At 41.7% G+C, this 21,113-nt stretch overlaps 2 protein-coding genes across 6 annotated transcripts in view; one reads left to right on the top strand and one right to left on the bottom strand.

The window, feature by feature from the left end:
- oxr1a (oxidation resistance 1a) overlaps positions 1–21,113 on the bottom strand; it is a 354,447-nt gene that overhangs the window by 36,560 nt on the left and 296,774 nt on the right. The gene's annotated exons all lie outside the window — the stretch shown is intronic.
- Positions 336–17,811, top strand: LOC138752221 (uncharacterized). Its single transcript, XM_069915207.1, has 3 exons — positions 336–414; positions 15,712–16,174; positions 17,284–17,811. The coding sequence occupies exons 1-3, from the start codon at positions 336–338 to the stop codon at positions 17,540–17,542; spliced, it is 801 nt and encodes a 266-aa protein (XP_069771308.1). The 3' UTR covers positions 17,543–17,811.

The raw sequence follows: 21,113 nt of genomic DNA, 5'->3' as shown, positions 1-21,113 counted from the left end.
AAGATGAAGATACAGCGAAGAGAAAGAAGATGGCTCCCAAGAAGGAAAAAGTAAAAGGAACCGGAAAAAAAGTAGAAAAGTCACCGGAGAAGACAGAAGAAGGCCTTACCTGCATGAAGGAACAGGACGCTGTGGTGGCGAGGAGCGCCCGACCCTAGAGGTCAGTATCTGCCCTGTGGAGTCACGACCCACTAACCAGAGCGCTACAAAAATGGCTCTCGGAGCCAAATAAAAGTGCGCAATCAAAGGAGAAAGAGGACACCGGCAGCAGAGGAGCGGACTGTCACAGAGCGAATATCTGAGGGACGCCTAACACCAGGGCGCTCAGCTGGAGGATGATGAAACCAGCAGAAGAGGGAGACAGACGGAAGGATGACCGACAAGAAGATCAATGTCTGGAAGCACAACAGACAAGTAGCCCAGGAGGGGAGGACCAGCAACAAGAGGCCCAACAAGAAGAGGCCCGACAAAGAGATACAAGCAGCTCATCAGAAAAAACAGAAGGGATACAGACACAAAGAAGAGAAGACACAAACACATATATCAACCCAGAAGAAGAGGAAGAAGAAGACCAAGATCTTCACAGAGAAATAGATGGTAAAACCGATGGAAAAAGATAAATAGAAGGTAAAACTGATGAACAGAATAGAGATAAAGTCTTTTTTGAAGAACAAATGAGATCACGAAAAGAATGGTCATCATTAGAGTTGAATGCAATTAAAAGGAAAATGAAAAGAACAGAAGATAAAATGCAAAGGTTAGAACTGGTAATGACAGAAATAGGGAAAAGAGTAGAAAATGTGGAAGAGCGGGAAACGGCTGTAGAAATGGAAGTAAATGACAAGAGAAAAATTGGAAGAAAGTGACAAAAAAAATAAAAGAGACACAAGAGATGTTATCTCAGAAAATAGATATGTTGGAAAATTAGAGTAGGCGAAACAACATAAAAATAGTGAGCCTGAAGGAGGGTGAAGAAGGCACAGTCATGAAGGAATTTAGAAAAGAATTGATCCCGAAGGTCCTGGGAATGACAGAAATGCAGGAAGAAATGGAAATAGAAAGGGCACACAGAACATTAGCACCGAAACCACAGGCACATCAAAAAACAAGATCCATCTTAGCAAAATTTTTGAGATACACGACAAGAGAAAATATACTGGAATGGGCAAGGAATAAAGTTAGAGAAGATAATAAGCCATTAGAATACAAGGGTCAAAAAATTTTTTTTTTAACCAGACACAAGTTTTGAACTCTTAAAGAGGAGGAAGGAGTTTAATACAGCGAAAAAAGATTACAAATTCATATTAAAACATACAGCCGTGCTTAAAATATTTATACCCAGGGAGCAAAATAGACTGTTCTCAGATCCAGAGAGAGCGCAAGAATTCACAGAACTTTTGCAGGACAGAAGAGATGTAACAAGAATGAAGAACGGTGATAAAGTATATATAAAGATGCAAAAACAATGTATATGTAAAGAACTAAAGAGGGAAAAGAGAAGGGAAGGCAGGGAGTAAGAGGGAGGGGGGAAGAGAGCTTTGTTATACCTGTTAAAAAAAAGTGTTTTCTGGAGGGCTGGATAAAGTGGGAATAACTGTCACTGCAAAATCAGTTGACGCTGCGAACATGATCGCAATCCAAATGAAAAGGGGAGTTGTGGTTGCTCGGCAAGGGATATGGGGAAACTCAGAGAGGAGGGGGGAACTTTCGGGGTCAAGGTATTAGTGGATGTGGGAATTGCAGGGATACTTTGTTTTAAATGTGTCATCGTACATTAAGTGTAATAAGAGAAAACTAAGAGATGAAAATGGGGAAGAGAGGGATGGAAGTGTTAAAGAGGTGGAAAAGAGGAGAATGCAAGATATAAGATGGCCATGTTGAACTATATGACTATAAACATTAATGGAAAACATAACCAAATTCAAAGGAAGAGGTTACTAAATTTATTGAAGAAGGAAAAAATAGATATAGCATTTGTGCAGGAAACGCATCTAACTGAAGCGGAACATAACAAACTAAAGAGAGACTGGGTAGGACACATAACGGCAGCATCCTATAATTCAAAAGGTAGAGGTGTAGCCATACTAGTTAACAAAAATGTACCAATCAAAATAGAGGAAGAAATAATAGATCCAGCAGGGAGGTATGCAATGACAAAGTGTCAGATATACTCAGAATTTTGGAATTTGCTCCATATATATGCGCCTAACAAGGAGGATCAAAAGTTTATGTAGGATATTTTTTTGAAGATTGTAGACACACAAGAAAATATATTCATAGGAGGGGATTTTACCTTAATTTGGACCCAACGTTGGATAAAACTGGAGAAAAGACAAGTAAAAAGAATAAAGTAGCCAAATTTATGCTTAAATCAATACAGGAAATGAAACTTATGGATATATGAAGGAAGCAACATCCAAGAGAGAAGGAATTTTCATATTATTCGAGTAGGCACAAAACTTACTCAAGGATTGATATGTTTTTGTTGTCAGCCCATATTCAAGGGAGAATCATGAAAACTGAGTATAAAGCTAGAATACTATCAGATCATTCACCCCTATTATTAGCAATAGAACTGGAGGACATCCCACCAAGAACATATGGATGGAGGTTAAACTCCATGCTACTTAAAAGACAGGAATTTAGGGAGTTTATTGAACGCCAAATTAAAACATATTTTGAAATAAACATAGGATCAGTGAAAGACAAATTTATATTTTGGGACACAATGAAAGCCTTCATTAGGGGGGTAGATAATAAGTTATGTGACTAAGATTAAAAAAGATTACAATCAGGAAATAGAGCAGTTGGAAAGGGAGATAGTAAGTATAGAAAAGGAATTAGTAAAAAGGGATGATATAACATAAAGGAGAGAATTGGCAGATAAAAAGATTAAATACGAAACATTACAAACGTATAAGGTGGAGAAGAACATAATGAAAACAAAGCAAAAGTATTACGAACTGTGAGAAAAAGCACAAAATATTCGCCTGGCAACTTAAAACAGAACAAGCTAAAAGAACGATACTGGCATCAAGGAAAAAGGACAAACAAATTACATGTAATCCAACAGAGATTAATGAAAATTTTAAGAAATTTTATGAACAATTGTACCAAACTGAAAACAAGGGGAAAGATGATAAAATAGAGGAATTTTTAGCTAACTGAATTGCCGCAGAAGAGGAACAAAACAAACTAATAAAACCAATTGAAATAGAGGAAGTACAGGATATATTAAAAAAGCTACCGAACACTAAAACACCAGTAGAGGATGGATTTCCAATAGAATTTTATAAAACATTGAAAGAGTTATTAATTCCTTCTCTCCTGGAAGAACACAAAACTTGCCAGATTCATGCAAGACAGCAATAATTACAGTAATACCAAAGACAGGGAAGGATCCATTACACTAGCATCATATAGACCAATATCTCTACCTAACTCAGACTATAAGATAATAGCTAAATTATTAGCAAACAGAATGGCCGATTGTGCAACTAAAATAGTAAAACAAGATCAAACTGGATTAATTAATAAAAGATGAACAGCGGACAATGTCTGCAAACTTATTAATCTAATCCACGCAGTTCAAAGAAATAAGAAACGAACAGTGGCTGTTGCTTTAGACGCAGAAAAAGCCTTTGACAGGGTAGAATGGAATTACTTATTTAAAGTATTACAGAAGTTCAATCTACCAGAAAAATATACAATTTGGATTAAAGCATTGTATAATGGACTGTTGACGAAGGTAACAGTAAATGGATATGTATCGAGTCACTTTAAATTAAGTAGGTCAACTAGACAGGGATGTCCACTTTGGCAGAACTGATAAGAATAGAAAATAAAATAAAAGGAGAAGGAGCATAAAATCAGTTTATTTGCAGATGACATCATAGTATACCTAACAGAACCAGAGATATCAGTAAAATAATTACATAAGAAATTGAAGGAATATGGAGAAATATCGGGGTACAAGATCAACGCAAATAAAAGTGAAGTAATGCCAATGAGTAACGCAGAATACACAGAATTTAAAATAGAATCACCATTTAAATGACCAGCACAAGCAATCCGATACCTAGGGATCAGGTTAGATAATAACTTAAGCCACTTGTACAAACTAAATTATCAGCCACTAATAAAGAAATTGCAGGAAGCCTTAGAACACTGGAAAGAATTACCGCTAGAGTTAATATGGACTGCAGTAAAATGAACGTGTTCCCAAGGATACAATATTTATTCAAACGTTACCAATTCCCTAAACTGAAAAATTCTTTAAGGAACTAAAGAGAATAATAAGGAAATTCTTGTGGAAAGGGAGGAATCCAAGGGTAGCATTAGATAAATTAGCAGAGAGGTATAATCAAGGTGGTTTGCAGATACCAAATTTTAGAAATTGTTATAGAGCTGCACAATTAAGGTATTTATCAGATTTTTACCAGACAAGGGAAAAACCACACTGGACTAAGATAGAACTAGATAAAATAGGGATGAAAAGCTGATGCAATATAAAAAACTAACCAGTACTGCATCATTTACTTAATACATGGAAGATCCACTTAGAAAGGAAAAAAATGAATGATCAAATACCAAAATTACTACTGATGCAAAATCCGCTAATCCCTTTTACAATAGACAACCTTTCCTTTAGAGAATGGGGGAGAAAAGGAATCAAAAGAAGAGAAAATTGTTTTTTGGGAAATAATTTTTTAACATTTGAACAAATGAAGTACAAATATGGAATAACTCATGGTACAATGTTTGCATATCATCAATTGAAAGCTTATCTAAAGGATAAATTGGGAAAGAGCTTGAGATTACCTGAAGGAAGCAGCTTTGAATACGTGATTACAGACACAATGATAATCAAAAGATTTATAACCAACATGTACATTAAGCTGCAAGATAAGGAAAATGAAATAAACTATAAACCTAAGCAGAAGTGGGAAAAAGATCTAAACAAAGATAAGAAATGAAACATGGGAAAAATTTATGTTCTGGAACTATGAAGAATACAATAAACACAAGGTTATGCATGATATAGTATAATTGGTTACACAGGGTATATATTACTCCGCAAAAATTTAAAAAATGGGATTCAACATTATTGGATAGATGTTTTCACTGTAAGAAGAAAATAGAAACAACACTACATGCATCTTGGGCATGTACGAAAGTAAATACGTTTTGGGAAGAATTGAACCAAATACTAAATAAAATTACAAAAAATAACATACCAAAAAAACCAGAGGTATTTCTTTTAAGACACATAAGAAGTAGAGAATTAGACCTCAAATTGGACAAAGTGCAAAAAAAATTCATTATGATAGCAAAAAAATGCATAATGTCAACTTGGAAAATGGAAGAGAGCACGAGTATACAGCAATGGTACATGGAAATTAATAAATGTATTCCACTGGAAAAAATAACAATTTAAAAAATAAAGTCACAATGTCTGAACAAATTTGGGAACCATACATGGAACATCTCAGAGAGAGCTTGCCTACGACCTCCATCTCCCTAAAATGAGAATGAAAATTATAAGAAGATAAAACGACTAGATTCAGTGTGTAATAAATAGATGATACATTTTTCTTGTTTATTTTCCTTTGTGTGAAGATATTGTTTTATGGTTTTATTGTATTGTAAATGTTGAATATTTATGGGTTTTGGAGGGGGGTGGGTAGAGGGGAGGGAGGGAAAGGGGGAAAAAAGAGGAGAAAAGACCACTGTGTAAATTTAATGAGAAACGTTTGTATATATTTTGGTTGATTATAGTGCATAGTGTGAAAAATAAAAAATTATATTAAAAAAAGTTCTAGGGGTTCCATCTACTGGAGGACCTCTCCTAGAGTCATGACATCGAGACAACATGAAGAAGGCACAATGCTTTAACTTTCTAATAAGCCTGAGGAGATCTGGCATGTTGTTGAATTCTGCATCAAGCTGCTCTCTGTAACCTGCAGAAAGTATACTGACTGGTTCTATTACACCCTAGTTTGGTAATTCGATCACTCACGAATGCAGAAACCTCCAGAGTACAGCAAACCAAGTTCATCATGCGCACTGACAGCATCATCAATGGGCGTAGTGCAACGCCTTTGCAGCGCCAGCGATCGGGACCAGGATTCAAATACCACACTGTCTGCAAGGAATTTGTATCTTCTCCCCATGTCTGTATGGGTTTTCCCACGGCTCCGGTTTCCTCCCACTGTTTGAAATGTACTGGAGGTGTAAATTGGGCAGCATGGACTTGTGGGCTGAAATGGCGAAAGACGAACAGCGGACATTTGTCTAAATTTAAATTTAAAATTTATAGAGGATCCCCATTACCTTGGTCACTACCTCATCTCACTGCTACCTTGGGGAAGGTGGTACAAAAGTCTGGAATCTAGCTAGGTTCAAGAACAGGTTTTTTCCAAATGGCTATCAGGCATCTGAACCTCCCCTTACTATTCTAACCCTAAACTAATCCAGTGCTACAAAAACCTGTCTGCACCATTGAAACACCACTTTTTTTTCCTTGCACTAACTAAAACTGCATATATCCCTTTCTGTACTGGGGTAATTTAATGAATGCAATTGGAGTTTTGTTTTGACAAACGTACCTATTTGCCTACAACAAGAATTTTGATGCATATGCACATTATACTTATGTGTAAGACAATAAACTCACTTTCATGAAGAGGCTCAGTATCATTCATAACAAAGTAGTCTGATTAATTGGTTTCCCATTCACCATTTCAAACATCCATTCTTCCCATTATTGGTTAACTGAGGCTACAGTGTGCATAATCTACAACACATTCTGCAGTTACTCATCTGGTAACTTCAATCTGCATTTTACCACCAAAGAGAACAAGACCTTCAGGTGTGTGGTTAAATCACCAGCACATTGACCTCTAAGTCACACAGCTTCCTGACTAAGAAATCTATTATTCTCCCTTCATTGCCATTGCACCTTAATTCTGAAACTCCATCCCAAGCTGGAAATAATGCAATGTCCAAAATGAGGCTTCTCATCATTTCCTTTAAGAAAAACATGAATGGGCAATAAATGGTGGCTTTGCCAGCAAATTATAATTCCTGAAAAATGAATGCAAAAAAAAACTACACTAATAAACGTCATCAACAATCTTCAGCACAAGATTTGAGTAAATGTCAGCCTCCCCCTTTAGTCCCACTAGGACAGAACAAAGTGCTGGAGAACTTGATGTTATCTCCTCTAAATCGGTTAGACATAATATAGAATGGATGACCGCTTTGCTGAATGCCTACGCTGTTTGTGGGTCTAAATTTGAGCTTCCTGCAGTCAACCATTTCAACTCTTCATATGTAATGTCCTCAGCCTCAGTTAGGATGAGGCCAAATGTAAACTTAAGGAACAAACCATATTCCTTCTGTACAGCTTTAAACCTACCAACAGGAACATTATTTTCTCTTCCACTTTTAGGTACTCCACCCCAATCTGACTCCACTGTTTCTATCTCAATTATTCCTTTCCCTGAACTTAATTTTTTTCTCTAACATTTCTTTCCCCTCCACTTCTAAGGCATCTCTCCTTCTACCTGTTTTGCTCCATCTCACACCTTCTGTCCAATATTCTGTCCCTCTCTCCCCAACCTTCTTTCCCCCTTTCCTATCTTTTTTTCTCAATCTTTTATCCTGATAAAGTGCCCCAAGCCAAAACATTGATGACCATTTCTATCCACGTTGTCTGACCTGCTGAGTTCCTCCAGCAGTTTGTTTAATTTTTATTTTTTGCTCTTAATTGCATGGATTTTTTTTCTTTTTTGCAGTCGATCAATGAAACCTCTCACCCTGGATTTTATGCAGAATCTTTAATGCAGCAAGAGATGGGAATTGGTCAATCTAAATTTGATATCAAGTCACAAAAGAAGAAAATTAAAATAAAAAATCTGCAGATGCTAGAAATCTGAAATATGAACAGAAAAAGCTCAAAACAATCAACAGCTCAAGCTGAATCAGTGGAAGGATGAGCAGAGTTAGCTCTTCAGGTTGAAAACCCTTCATCGAAACTGGGAAGCAGAAAAAGCAAATTAGATTGGAACCACAGAGAAGGTGAGGGAGGGAGATAAGACATAAAAGAGAATCCCTCTGTTAAGGTATGGCCATAGCAATAAGGGTTACTGAGGGCATTTAGAGAGAGAAAACAAAAACAAAGGAATATTAAAGTTGTGAAACATAAAACTGTAAAGAAATCATGATTTATAGATAGACAAATTACAACAATTGGCCAATTCTGAAACAGAGAAAGCAGGATTATTTGAAATTTAATTTGATATTGGGAATGAGTTAGAAAATTCAAGTAGTTGCCCCCAACTCTCACCTAACTGTGACCCCTGACAGTTATATTGAGGCTCAACCTAAGCTTGTAGCAGCTCTTGTTCCCCATGAGTTGCAGACTTTCTGAATTGGTATCAAATTTAACAAGTTCACATAAATCACTTTCATTGTTTGCAATAAGAACGGCTACAACTTTCTCAACATGTTGAGCCAAAAGACATCCCCTCTGATTAAAGTCTGGATGTGTGTGGCAGCAGAACAAAGTGGTCAAGGTGGGGAATTCCAACAATACTAATTTGCTGAACATTAAGAGAAAACTTGATCATCGTAACATGAATATTGTTTACTTATAAGCTCAAGCACCAGCCTTGGCCAGGTTTCATGAACATGGAGTACTTCATTTCCTGCAATAAACACTGATTGTCAATGAAAATCTAAATTATTTACATTGGAGGGAAGCAGCTGAATATCAGTAGATTAAGGAACAGTGTTTCACAGATGAGGTGATTGTCCTCTAACTCAGCCATTCTCAACAGTATATTTAAGTAAAAGCCTTGTTTTCTTTTCATGTAAGCAACATAATTATTTTTTTATTTGTGTAGTTGGTAAAAGAGAAGTATGGAAGAAACCAAAAACTTAATTGCTTCACAGGGAAAGGGGGCCACAAACTTTGAGCAGAGTCCTAGAAGGCCATATAAAAAAAAGGTTGAGAATGGCTGCTTTAACTACAAATCCTTTGAGATTTGACTTAGGACTATGGAAAGTTTCCACTCTGATTTCCACAGATCAAATTCAACAAGTATCCTTGATGCTTGACTTGGTGAGAGACTGTCACCATCATCTCATCTCCAATTACAACTTTTGGGTCAGTGTCTCGAAATCACAAACTGAGGGATCTGGCAGCAGTCCAAATGAGTATTGCTCAGTTGGTCTGATATATGATCAGACTATACTGATGAAAGGTCATCCACTTAACAGTTTAATTCTATTCCCTGCTCTACAGATGCCGTCTAACTGTTGAGTAATGCCCTCATTTTGTGGTTTCAATTTATATTGGGCATTGTTATTAATGAGGAAATGGCACTTCAGAGCATGCAGCTGATGACTGACAGTATAATGAAACTCAAACAATGCACATGCCAGAAATCTGAAATAAAAACCAAAAATGCTGAAATATTCACTAGGTCAGGCAGCATCCGTGGAAAGAGGGACAGTTAATGTTGCAGATTGAAGGCCTTTCCTTGGAAGTAGGGAAAGTGAAAACAAGTTAATCAGTTAAGATTACAATTACACTGGAGCGACTGTGAGCCAGGAACATCCATAGGTGTAAATGGTCAGTCAAAAGAAGAACATACTGTATGAAATAGGTGCAGGTGTAGGCTATCTGGCCTGTCAAGCCTGCTCTACCATTCAATGAGAACATGGCTGATATGATTATAGACTCATCTCCGCCTACCTGCCTTTTCCCCATATCCTTTATTTCCCTCATTATGTTAAAATTTGCAGAGCTTTGCAGAGCTCTGCATACCAAACTGCATGAGTTTTGCATGCTCTGCTGGGACCAAGGAAAGCTGCCTCAGGACCTTCGTGATGCCATCATCATCACCCTGTACAAAAACAAAGGCGAGAAATTAGACTGCTCAAACTACAGGGGAAATCACGCTGCTCTCCATTGCAGGCAAAATCTTCGCTAGGATTCTCCTTAAATAGACTAATTCCTAGTGTCGCCAAAAATGTCCTCCCAGAATCACAGTGTGGCTTTCGCGCAAACAGAGGAACTACTGACATGGTCTTTGCCCTCAGACAACTCCAAGAAAAGTGCAGAGAACAAAACAAAGGACTCTACATCATCTTTGTTGACCTCACCAAAGCCTTTGACACTGTGAGCAGGAAAGGGCTTTGGGAAATACTAGAGTGCCTTGGATGCCTCCCCAAGTTCCTCAACATGGTTATCCAACTGCACAAAAATCAACAAGGTCAGGTCAGATACAGCAATAAGCTCTCCGAACCCTTCTCCATTGACAACGGCGCGAAGCAAGGCTGCGTCCTAGCACCAACCCTCTTTACTATCTTCTTCAGCATGATGCTGGAACAAGCCAATAAAGACCTCAACAACGAAGACGCTGTTTACATCTGGTACCGCACGGATGGCAGTCTCTTCAATCTGAGGTGCCTGCAAGCTCACACCAAGACACAAGAGCAACTTGTCTGTGAACTACTCTTTGCAGACGATGCCGCTTTAGTTGCCCATTCAGAGCCAGCTCTCCAGCGCATGACGTCCTGTTTTGCGGAAACTGCCAAAATGTTTGGCCTGGAAGTCAGCCTGAAGAAAACTGAGGTCCTCCATCAGCCAGCTCCCCACCATGACCACCAGCCCCCCCACATCTCCATCGGGCACACTAAACTCAAAACGGTCAACCAGTTTACCTACCTCGGCTGCACCATTTCATCTGATGCAAGGATCGACGAAGAGATAGACAATAGACTCGCCAAGACAAATAGCGCCTTTGGAAGACTACACAAAAGAGTCTGGAAAAACAACCACCTGAAGAAACACACAAAGATCAGTGTGTACAGAGCCGTTGTCATACCCACGCTCCTGTTCGGCTCCGAATCATGGGTCCTCTACCGGCATCACCTACAGCTCCTAGAATGCTTCCATCAGCGCTGTCTCCGCTCCATCCTCAACATTCATTGGAGTGACTTCATCACCAACATCGAAGTACTCGATGATGGCAGAGTCCACAACCGTCGAATCCACGCTGCTGAAGACCCAACTGCGCTGGGTGGGTCACGTCTCCAGAATGGAGGACCATCGCCTTCCCAAGATCGTGTTATATGGCGAGCTCTCCACTGGCCACCACGACAGAGGTCCACCAAAGAAGAGGTACAAGGACTGCTTAAAGAAATCTCTTGGTGCCTGCCACATTGACCACCACCAGTGGGCTGATATTGCCTCCAACCGTGCATCTTGGCGCCTCACAGTTCGGCGGGCAGCAACCTCCTTTGAAGAAGACCGCAGAGCCCACCTCACTGACAAAAGAAAAAGGAGGAAAGACCCAACACCCAATTTTCCCTTGCAACCGTGCCTGCCTGTCCCGCATCGGACTTGTCAGTCACCAACGAGCCTGCAGCAGACGTGGACATACCCCTCCATAAATCTTCACCCACGCAGCCAAGCCAAAGGATGTTAAAATTTATCCAATATTGTCTTAAATACAGGTAGTCCCCAACGTATGACCACAATGGGGACCAAAGGATTGGTTGTACCTTGGATTGGTCGTAAGTCGGATTCACTCCATCATGGATGCCCAAGGTCATTTAACATTCAACAAATGAACCTTTAATGGGGACCTCAGGCTGCCACAGGTCACAGGGACCACGTGCTGCAGCCAGGTGCGGGGACCACTGTGTACAGTATTTTTAATACAAAATATGTACTTGTTCAGTAGTTTTAAAAAGATTTTAAAAAAAATTTAGTCATACGTGTGGGCGTACATAACTCACATAGGTCAGGACTACCTGTAATATTTACTGAGGTCACCTATACTGCTTCAATGGGCAGCAATTTCCACAGATTCACCATCATCAGGAAAAAGCAGTTCCTTCTCATCTCCATCCTAAATCTACTACCCTGAATCTTGAGACTATGTCCCCTAGTTCTGGTCTCTCCTATCAATGGAAACAATTAACCCACCTCTATCTTACCTATGCCTTCCATAATTTTATTTTTCTATAAGATCACCTCTCATCCTTCTAAATTACAGCGAGTACAGTCTCAGAATGATTCAATCTTCCTCATAGGCTAACCCCTTCATCTCTGGAATCAACCTAGTGAACCTCCTCTGCACTGCCCCCAAAGCCAGCAATTAAGGAGACCAGAATTGCATGCAGTACTCGAAATGTGGACTCACCAGTACCTTGTACAGTATAACATCCCTGCTCTTAAATTCCATCCCTCAAGCAATGAAGGCCAATGTTCCATTTGTCTTCTTGATAGCCTGCTGCACCTGCAAGCTAATCTTTTGCAATTCATACAGAAGCCCTCCCAAATCCTTCTGTGTGGCAGCATGCTGCAATCACTTTCTATTTAAATATTTCAACGCTACAGTAGAATTGGATGATACCAAGTAGGATTGGAGTGATATCAATGAATACATTTATTCATGTCCGATAGTGCATTCATTTAATGGCTGAAGAAGCTCATGAATCCGAATGCATAAACGTTTCTTTTGTTAAGTTATGTGCTTCATTTGACATACATGACTCGTCACAATGTTACTGTTGATTAGTTTTCTACAGTGAACCTGATGGCAACTGTCATTCTCTGTCGAGGAAACTGCGGCCTCGTATATTAAGGATCAGATTTTATATAGAGTGTACAAACTGACTCCTAGTTTTGAGGTGACATTTTAAAAGTTTGGATACCCTCTTGTACACTGACAAGTAAGATATATCAACAGGAAAAAATGGGGTGGGGAGAAGCTGGGGTAGGGCTACGAGGTGATAGGAAGTATTGAACAGAAGGTGGGGGGCGGAGGTGGAGAGACAAGTAGAGGGGGAAATCAGTGGGGAAAGGGTGAAGATTTGAGAGTAAAGCAAGAATGGAAATAGGTAAAGAAGAGATTAAAACAGTGGTGAACAGTTAACTAAAATTGGGAACAGTGATGTTCAAGTTATTAGGTTTAAGCCCGTCCAGGAATTAGTTGAGATTGTTTGGTCAAATAAGATTACACTAATGTTTTCTGGTGTCAATGTCCTGCTGCAATTTGGGTAGAAAAAAACTAACTCTGGAGACTCTTCAGCATTAGGGCTAAGATGCTTCTGGGCTTGCAACAAGTGGAGTGAATCAAAAGTTGGTTGCAGTCTGACTTCTGTGACAATAAATACAGGTTCCTAACCTTTTATCCAGGATCATTTGGACTGGACACCTGCCGTTGTTTGGAACCTTCCAGATTTTAGAATCAATTTAAAATGGTGTTCCCTTAAAGCAAATGCGATGTTTCAAAATCGCAAAAGGGGGCGCGGGGTGTTAAACGAATTTAGATGATAAAGATCATAAAACTTCAAAATAAAACTGGCTGACCCCCGTCCCTGCGGGCACCCTTTCTTACCTTCAATGGAAAGGTGACTCTCGGCTCCGAGCACCCGGAGGGAGAGAAGCAGATAGCAGCTGGCTCAATGGGGGAGCAATAGCCATCTTCCTTACCCATAATCCCCCACACAGCTGGAACCGCTCTAACTCTGGCAAAGCAGTTCCAGCTGTATAAGGGATTATGGGTTATGAAGACAGCCATTGCTCCTGCATTGAGCCATTGCCAGCTGCCACTACAAGTGAACTCCGGCCTCTGCAGCACTGCACCCCTGCTGTCGCATCAGGAGTTAAATGAGGGTGGAGCGACAGATGGCTGGGGGAGGGGGAGGACATCCGACGGACAGCTGGGGGCTAGGAGTGAGGTGATGGGCATTTTCATTACAAAAAAAATACCAGTTTTTGGAAATTGTCAACGTTCACAATCCTGGATAAAAGGTTAGGCACCTGTATCTCAGAAGAGCTCAGGTAAATCTTCCACTAATAAAAAGCATCAGCATCAAACAGAAACTTAACCAGATCATGGTTGCCTCTTTAAACTTAAAAAAAAAATTATCTCCAGGATACCAATTCACTCTTGAAACAAATAGAATGAAGCCTTGGCGGTGGATAGCCATCTAACATTTTGACAGATCAAAATTAATCAATGCTATTTGGCAATGGTGTAACATTAAAATCATCTCTAAAAGTAACATACTTTCCTAGAACAGCTGCAAGGTCACAAACCAGTTGGAGGATACAACAAATTTGGTAGTGTGGTTTAAGTACAGGCCTGAGCTTTCTGGGGCTTTCCATTGTCTTCAACCCGAAATATTACACCAGGAGAAAGCCAAGATGGATCATTCTTGAAGCTTTGTTTTTGCAGTGCCATGCTGAATTTCACCATTGGGAAAAGCTTATAGAATTGCCATGATAGATTTTGCTTTACTGACAGCTCACCAGATCCATTAAAACAATCCTCTCAGTCTCATTTACCATTTTTCTGGAGCCTGATACTCTACCCCCATTCACACTGGCACTTTAACCAAGTAATTAACCGTCAATCTACCGGCTGACATGCCAGAGTGAACGTTGGTGAACTTGCACGCAGGTGTCAGATTGCCCGGGGGATGAACCACCTAGGGAGGGTGTACCATCGCTGATTCACTATTCTTCCAGTTTGCTCTTTCAAAGAAAAGTGTACCTTTACGGCAGTCAAAAGTTAATCAATGATAATCATTCCTTTTGCTCTGGGATGCCAGGTGGTGGATATGAAAGGGCGCAGAGAACCGATTAACGGTGGTCCAGTGTTAATGCCAAAAAAAACTATTCTGAACTGGTTTGCTGAAATGCCAATTTACCAGTTAGCCAGTGGGAAAAGGGCTATTGTTTAACCTTGAACGCTCATCTAATTGCATTTTAAAAGCCTGATAGACTGTTTTCAGCACAAATGAACCCCCCCCACCTCACCTAGCTTTTGCACATCTCCTGTCCTTCAACCTTCATCCCAGGAACCATTTTCTTTCTTTTTTTTTTACTCGCTCTCTTGAGGGTCTTTATATCTTTTCTAAATGGAGTGAATAGATTTAAGAACTACGATACTGATTGCACCAAGTTAGAAAGTTTTACAAAAATATTTCCTCCCTGTTTAATGCTCCAAGCCTGATTAATCCGCCAAACGATTTTCACCTGTATGCCCTGCCAATTCCAAAATTTATGCACAGGTACACCAGATCACTCTGTTCATGTACACCTTTATAGCTCTTTTATGAAGACTCTATTCTTCCAGTTTGCTCTTTCAAACAAAATACATCATTTATTGATTAAACTTCATTTGCAGCTGGTGGCACTCCTTTGTGTACCTTTATGGCAGTCAAAAGTTAATCAATGATAATCATTGTTGTTTATTGAGTATTACATGATTAAAAAAAAATGTTTGAATCTTGAATATCCTCCCCTCGTCATCTTCCAGGTTAATTCTACCTGTCAGATTATTTACCATACCTCCTTTCTTGGTGTCAATGAACATATCTTCAACTTTAACTTTCACACCCCCTCCCCCCCCCCCCCCCCCGCCACCATCTATGATCCCAGGGCCGCACTCTGGCACCCCCAGGGTCCGCGACCCTCTCTCTGCGACCCGGGGGGCGAGCCCCCCCCCTCCTCTCTGCGAGCCCCCCCTCCTCTCTGCGAGCCCCCCCCTCCTCTCTGCGAGCCCCCCCCTCCTCTCTGCGAGCCCCCCCCTCCTCTCTGCGAGCCCCCCTCCTCTCTGCGAGCCCCCCCTCCTCTCTGCGAGCCCCCCCTCCTCTCTGCGAGCCCCCCTCCTCTCTGAGAGCCCGGGGGCCGAGTCCCCCCACACGCCCCCCGCCTCCATCCCGCGACTTGCCATGGAGTACTTGTATCCAACGCGCGGCTCCTTCCGTCCAGCCAGCGGGGTCTTCATCTTGCCGACCCCGAAGCGGGACATCGTGCCCACAAGCGTGTCCCGCCGCGCCCTTCTCACCACCTAGGCCGCCATATCAGCCCGCCTGCCGCCGCCGCCGCAGCGACCGCTCCATCCTCGCGCCCAGCGGCCATCGCCGCGCCGCCAACCGCCCGACTCGACCTCGCCGGCCGTTTCTGGGGTGGGCGGGGCTTAGCGCCGCCTGACGGACACGACATCTCGCCATTCAGGACGCAGCAACCAAAGGCCCGCGGGCAAACGGTCCAATCAGACGCCCCCGGCCCCTGGGTTTCCCCGCCTTTGGAGCAGGAGCCAGAAGGAAGACACCCAAGGGGGGAAGTGAAGAACGGCAGGTGAGGCTGTAATGACAATAAATCACAGAGACGGGTTGCCTGAAGGCCAATAGAAAGGAAAAAGGAGCATGTAGCCGAAGTTCATGGGGCTCTGAGGATGGTGGGCCGGTCCACCCTGTCCATGAGCAGCTTCCACGGCGGAGGCGTTGCCATCAAGGGGATTCATTGCCACTGAAATTGCCTTTCCCGTGCGGTGCCCGAAGCCCCTGCTCATCCACCCCCGGGGGTCCTGCCAGACGGCGCGGGACTCGAACCCGGGGTGCCGCGCTTGGAACGGCGTGGCGCTTCACCCCAGGAGCAGTGGGCGAATGAGTGAACATGGGTGTCCCGAGCTGGCGCATCTGGTGACCTTGGGTTGACAGGGGTGTCACTGCCCTCGCTTCAACTTCCAGTGGAGGGGTTGACTGAGCCGACGAGCCCTCGGTGACAGGAGGAGTGCTTCCCGGCGCATATCCCCGCTTCTGCACCGTCTGAGGATCCCTCTTCAGGGAGATTAGTGGATGGCACTTGGATGTGAGGAGGGAGAGGAGTGAAGAAAGGCTCATGTTCTGTTCCTGTAGAGCAGGGGTTCCCAACCTTTTTGTCCCTCTGTACCCCCTTGGGCGTTTTGATAGGTTCCCATGCACCCCTAAAAATTAAGGATAAAAGAACCACGACATTGTGCAATCTGACTGCAGATTACAACACCATGTAGTGTACGGTAGTGGTTCTTCTCTCAGACCTAATGTACCCCTGAAAAGTGCAAATGTACCACTGGGGGGACATGTACCCCAGGTTGGGAACCCCTGCTGTCGAGCTTTGCAATGTTCCTATCTCTTATCTGTCTTATCTCTTCCCTTCACACCCACCCCAGCATTGAACAGGGTCATTCCAGACTCTTTTGTGTCCTAATAGAGACCTTTCCAATAACCTCCTACCCTTTCTCCCTGGAGCATCTCTATTGCCTCCTTTACTTTCAAAACCAGCCCCATTAATCTCCTGGAGCACACTGCCATTCTAATCCTTTCCACCACCAAAACCCACCCTCGGTCCCAGAACCAATTAGTGCAGCATTCTTTTTCCCCAGTGAGAACAACATTCATTGGAAGTGTTACTTGTGTTCCTTTCAGCCTATTCTGCAAAGAGCGCACTTGGGACTGCACGCTGACAAATCAACGGAACTTCAACAATGTCAGTTTCACCACAGAACCTGGCCAGCGCTATCATAGTCATCAGTCTTCACTCTGTTCAGGTCATCTACAAGAGGCGATGCCTCAAGAAAGCAGCCTCTATCCTCAAGGACCCTCACCACCCAGGCCATGCCCTCTTCACAGAAGGAGGTACAGGAACCTGAAGCCTGAACTCCCAATGGTGCAAAAACCAGCTTAGACAATAGACAATAGGTGCAGGAATAGGCCATTCAGCCCTTCAAGCCAGCACTGCTGTGCACAGAGGCTTCTGCCCCATCACCATCGGATTTCTGAATGGACAATGAACCACAGACACTATCTTACTATTTTTTTCTCTTCATTTGTACTAATTTAATTTTTTTAAATGTAATTTATATCAATGTTTGCATTGGTAATACTGCTGGAACCAACAAATTTTGTGACATGTTCATGACAATAAATTCTGATTCTGCGCATTACACATGAAAACCCTATGTGGTTATCTGTGAATCTTTCAACATAAAAGGTAATCTTCAAAACATTGAACAATTTCTAGGTCAGTGATATTTGAAGATGTATTATGACCATTTTTACAACATTTCCAATTTTCATTACTGGTAAATATTGTAATTATTTCAAAAGGTAAAGGTTCCATTATTATCACGCAATACTACATTTAGAATGATACATACTTGAAATTCTTTAATTTTATCTACTGTAAGGAAGACAGAGAATCGTCACTTTGTCCAGTGCCCCTCACAGAAATGAGGTCTCAGCAAGGAACAAACTTGCGACCCCTGCTCTAACCATTGAGCAATGTGCAATCTGCACCATGATAATAATATATCATTGTGAAAAATAGTCCCACATATCACTCCCCAAAATATACAAAGCCCTCCAGTCTGAAAATTATTATTTTATCTGCTTTCGGCCATTTTACCAATAATGTATTCATGCTTCCTCTGAATCTTCAATTCCATGATCTTCAATTACTACATTGCTCATCAATTTGTAGGTTAACAGAAGTATATTTTTCCCGGTTTTTGTAGAGTTGGGGAAGTGTTAAATTAGACATACAATAGAAGAAATGCCTTTATGAGAATGGTGATCATATGAAACTTGTTACAACATGGAGTGGAAAGAAACATATCAAGGACAAAGGAATCAAGAGCTGCACTGATAAGAAACTATATGACCTATGCACAATGTTGAGATCTAATATATAGTTTGTGATCTGATCAGCATTCATGTACATTTTCTCAATGGTGGGGAGAGTGCTGTCTGTGATGTACTGGGCTGAATCCACTACTGTTCAGAGGTATTGGCACTCTCATACCAGCCTGTGATGCAGCTAGTTAGCACATTTTCCACTGCACATCTGTAGAAGTTTGCCAATGTTTTCAATATTATAAGCCCTTTTCACACTTGCATCCCACTAAATTGGCTGTTCAGTGTCCTGGAATAGGAATGGGGGTTTGGCTTTTCACACTTGACCACTCCTAGCTGGGACACTAAACACTTTCACACTTACAAAGAGCCATCCCCGGGGTTAGGACTGTTCTACCTTCTACTGGTGTCGTCATCAAGTGACAGTGGACTTGTATGAGCCCTTCAGCCCCTGTTGTTGCGCTGACCTAAATAAATCTTTATAAGGGATGGGAAAGTGCTAGCAATAAATAATAGCGTACAATTTATGCAGCGAGGGAAAGTTGGCAGCTCTATCGCCTACAATATATAAATTCCATAGGGAAAAAGTGATGGTGGACCTGCCCTCCCAGAATGCCATGCAGCAGAGAAAGAGTTGTATGCCCGGCTGCATGCACAGAGCGGTTTTTCTGCCTCACGACATTCTGGGAAGTCGGGTCAAACATTGCTTTATAAATTGCGCTATAATGCTGCCAACATCCCCACACTGTTTAAAAATTGTCTGCTAGTGCTATTTATTTTACCTCTCTCTCCCGCTGCAACTTTCCCACGGCAAAGTTTATACCTTTAGTTTAATCTGTCCTTCCTTCGTGTTCCTGCACTCACACAAAAACTTGGATCATTTCAATCCCACAATGCAATTGCCCATTTCACACTTGGAAGATTACAATGCCGGCATGTGCAGACACTGGGGATTGTACTTGGGGTCTAGGCCATCAATCCCTGGCATGAGATGACGTCATCTGATGCTGGCGTTGAGCTGATTTTGCTTTCACACTAGTCAGTTGAAAGGCCAATTGGCTGTTAATTCCTGCGATCACTTGCAAGTGGTCTTGAAAGGGGCTATACTGAACCTCCACAAACTCTTGAGGAAGTAAAGGTGCTGACGTGCTTTCTTCATGTTGATCCTTCCTGGACCTCCACAAACTCTTGAGGAGGAAGAGGCACAGGAAAGGTCAACGAGATGGTGACTCCCAGGAATTTATCTCACTCTCTCCACCTCTGATTCCTTCAATGATCACTGGATTGTACACTACTGGTTTTTCCTTCCTAGAGTCTACAATCAGCTTCTTGGTGAATTTGAGTGCAAGGTTGTTGTTGGTACACCACTCAGCCAAGTTTCAAATCTCCCTCCTGTATGCTGACTCATCACCCATTTTATACAGCCCACTACTGTGGAATTCTCAGCAAATTTGTAGATGGTATTGTTGCCTTACTGAGCCACATAACTGAAGATGTTGGTGTAAAGTGACTGGAGCAGGGGTCTAAGTATGCAGCCCTGTGGTGCTCTGGTGTTGATGGAGATTGAGGAGGAGATGTTCTTGCCAATCTGCACTGATTTTGGGCTAGAGGTGAGAAAATCCAGGATATAATTACATAGTAGTTATTTACTAACTTCTCTTATTTCCCTAATCTTAAACAAACCCATGGTCACAAAAAGACCACTATTTCAATAAGTGAATTTTTTTGACACTAACTGTAATTATGAATATTTATGATCTATCATTCTTTTTTATTTGTTCTCTCTCAGTGCAGGGGTTAGTTTAACGTGAACTAGTTTTTTTACGAAGGTATCTGGCTGCAGCAAATAAGAATTTTGGTGTGTTTGTACATTGTACTGTGCGTACAACAATAAACATAACCATTATCATCAAATTCACCCATTATGGGAGGAGTCACGTGATGGAGTAGTGGCCGGACGGTGAACTCCAGCCCTCTCCAGAAAAGTCGGGAAAAACAAGAGAAAATACAAAGGCACAGAAATACAAGTTAAAGAAAAGTGAATATAAAGGTGGAAAGAAGATGGAGACAAAAGGAGAAAAATCAAAATCAACGGAAAGAAGAGAGGAAGAGAAGACAACGGAGGAAAAAGGTGAAGGCCTTACCTGTCCGAAGAGGCCCGCTGCGGAGAGAAGACCCCACTACCTCAGGTCGGTAGAAAGAGAACTACAACAATGGCTCACAGAGCCGAGTAAAAGTGCGCAACCGCGCATGCGCGACTCCTCGCGCATGCGCGATGCGCATACAAAAAAACACACCGACGGGAGGGGGGACCAGCTGGGGAGTCGATCTCCACAGCCGGCAACGACAGCTGCAGAACACCTGCAGCAAGAAGAGACCACAGAAGACAATAGAAACAAGAAAGAAGAGGAGGAAAGGGCAGCAAAGAAACAACAGATGGTCAACCTAGAGGAAGAAGAAGAGGAAGAGGAAGAGTACAGGGAAATAGAAGAAGAAAAGATAGGCAAGGCAAAGGAGGTACTTGCTCTTGTTAGAGGATACATGGAGTCATTTAAAGAATGGCAAACACAGGAATTCAATGATTTAAGAAGAAGAATAAACAACACAGAAAAGAAAATAAATAA

The sequence above is a fragment of the Narcine bancroftii genome, chromosome 2 (assembly GCF_036971445.1).
Source record: "Narcine bancroftii isolate sNarBan1 chromosome 2, sNarBan1.hap1, whole genome shotgun sequence".
Lineage (NCBI taxonomy): Eukaryota > Metazoa > Chordata > Chondrichthyes > Torpediniformes > Narcinidae > Narcine > Narcine bancroftii.
Note: the sequence above shows the minus strand (reverse complement) of the source record. Positions and strands in the feature narration are given on the sequence as shown.

What these genes read in the sequence shown, in the direction of transcription:
- LOC138752221 (XM_069915207.1), top strand. Translation starts at nt 336, where the DNA reads ATGATGAAACCAGCAGAAGAGGGAGACAGACGGAAGGATGACCGACAA. An exon ending in TCTGGAAGCACAACAGACAA is followed by an intron (nt 415 to 15,711) that starts GTAGCCCAGGAG and finishes CTCCTCTCTGAG; the next exon opens with AGCCCGGGGGCCGAGTCCCC. An exon ending in GGGGAAGTGAAGAACGGCAG is followed by an intron (nt 16,175 to 17,283) that starts GTGAGGCTGTAA and finishes TGTTCCTTTCAG; the next exon opens with CCTATTCTGCAAAGAGCGCA.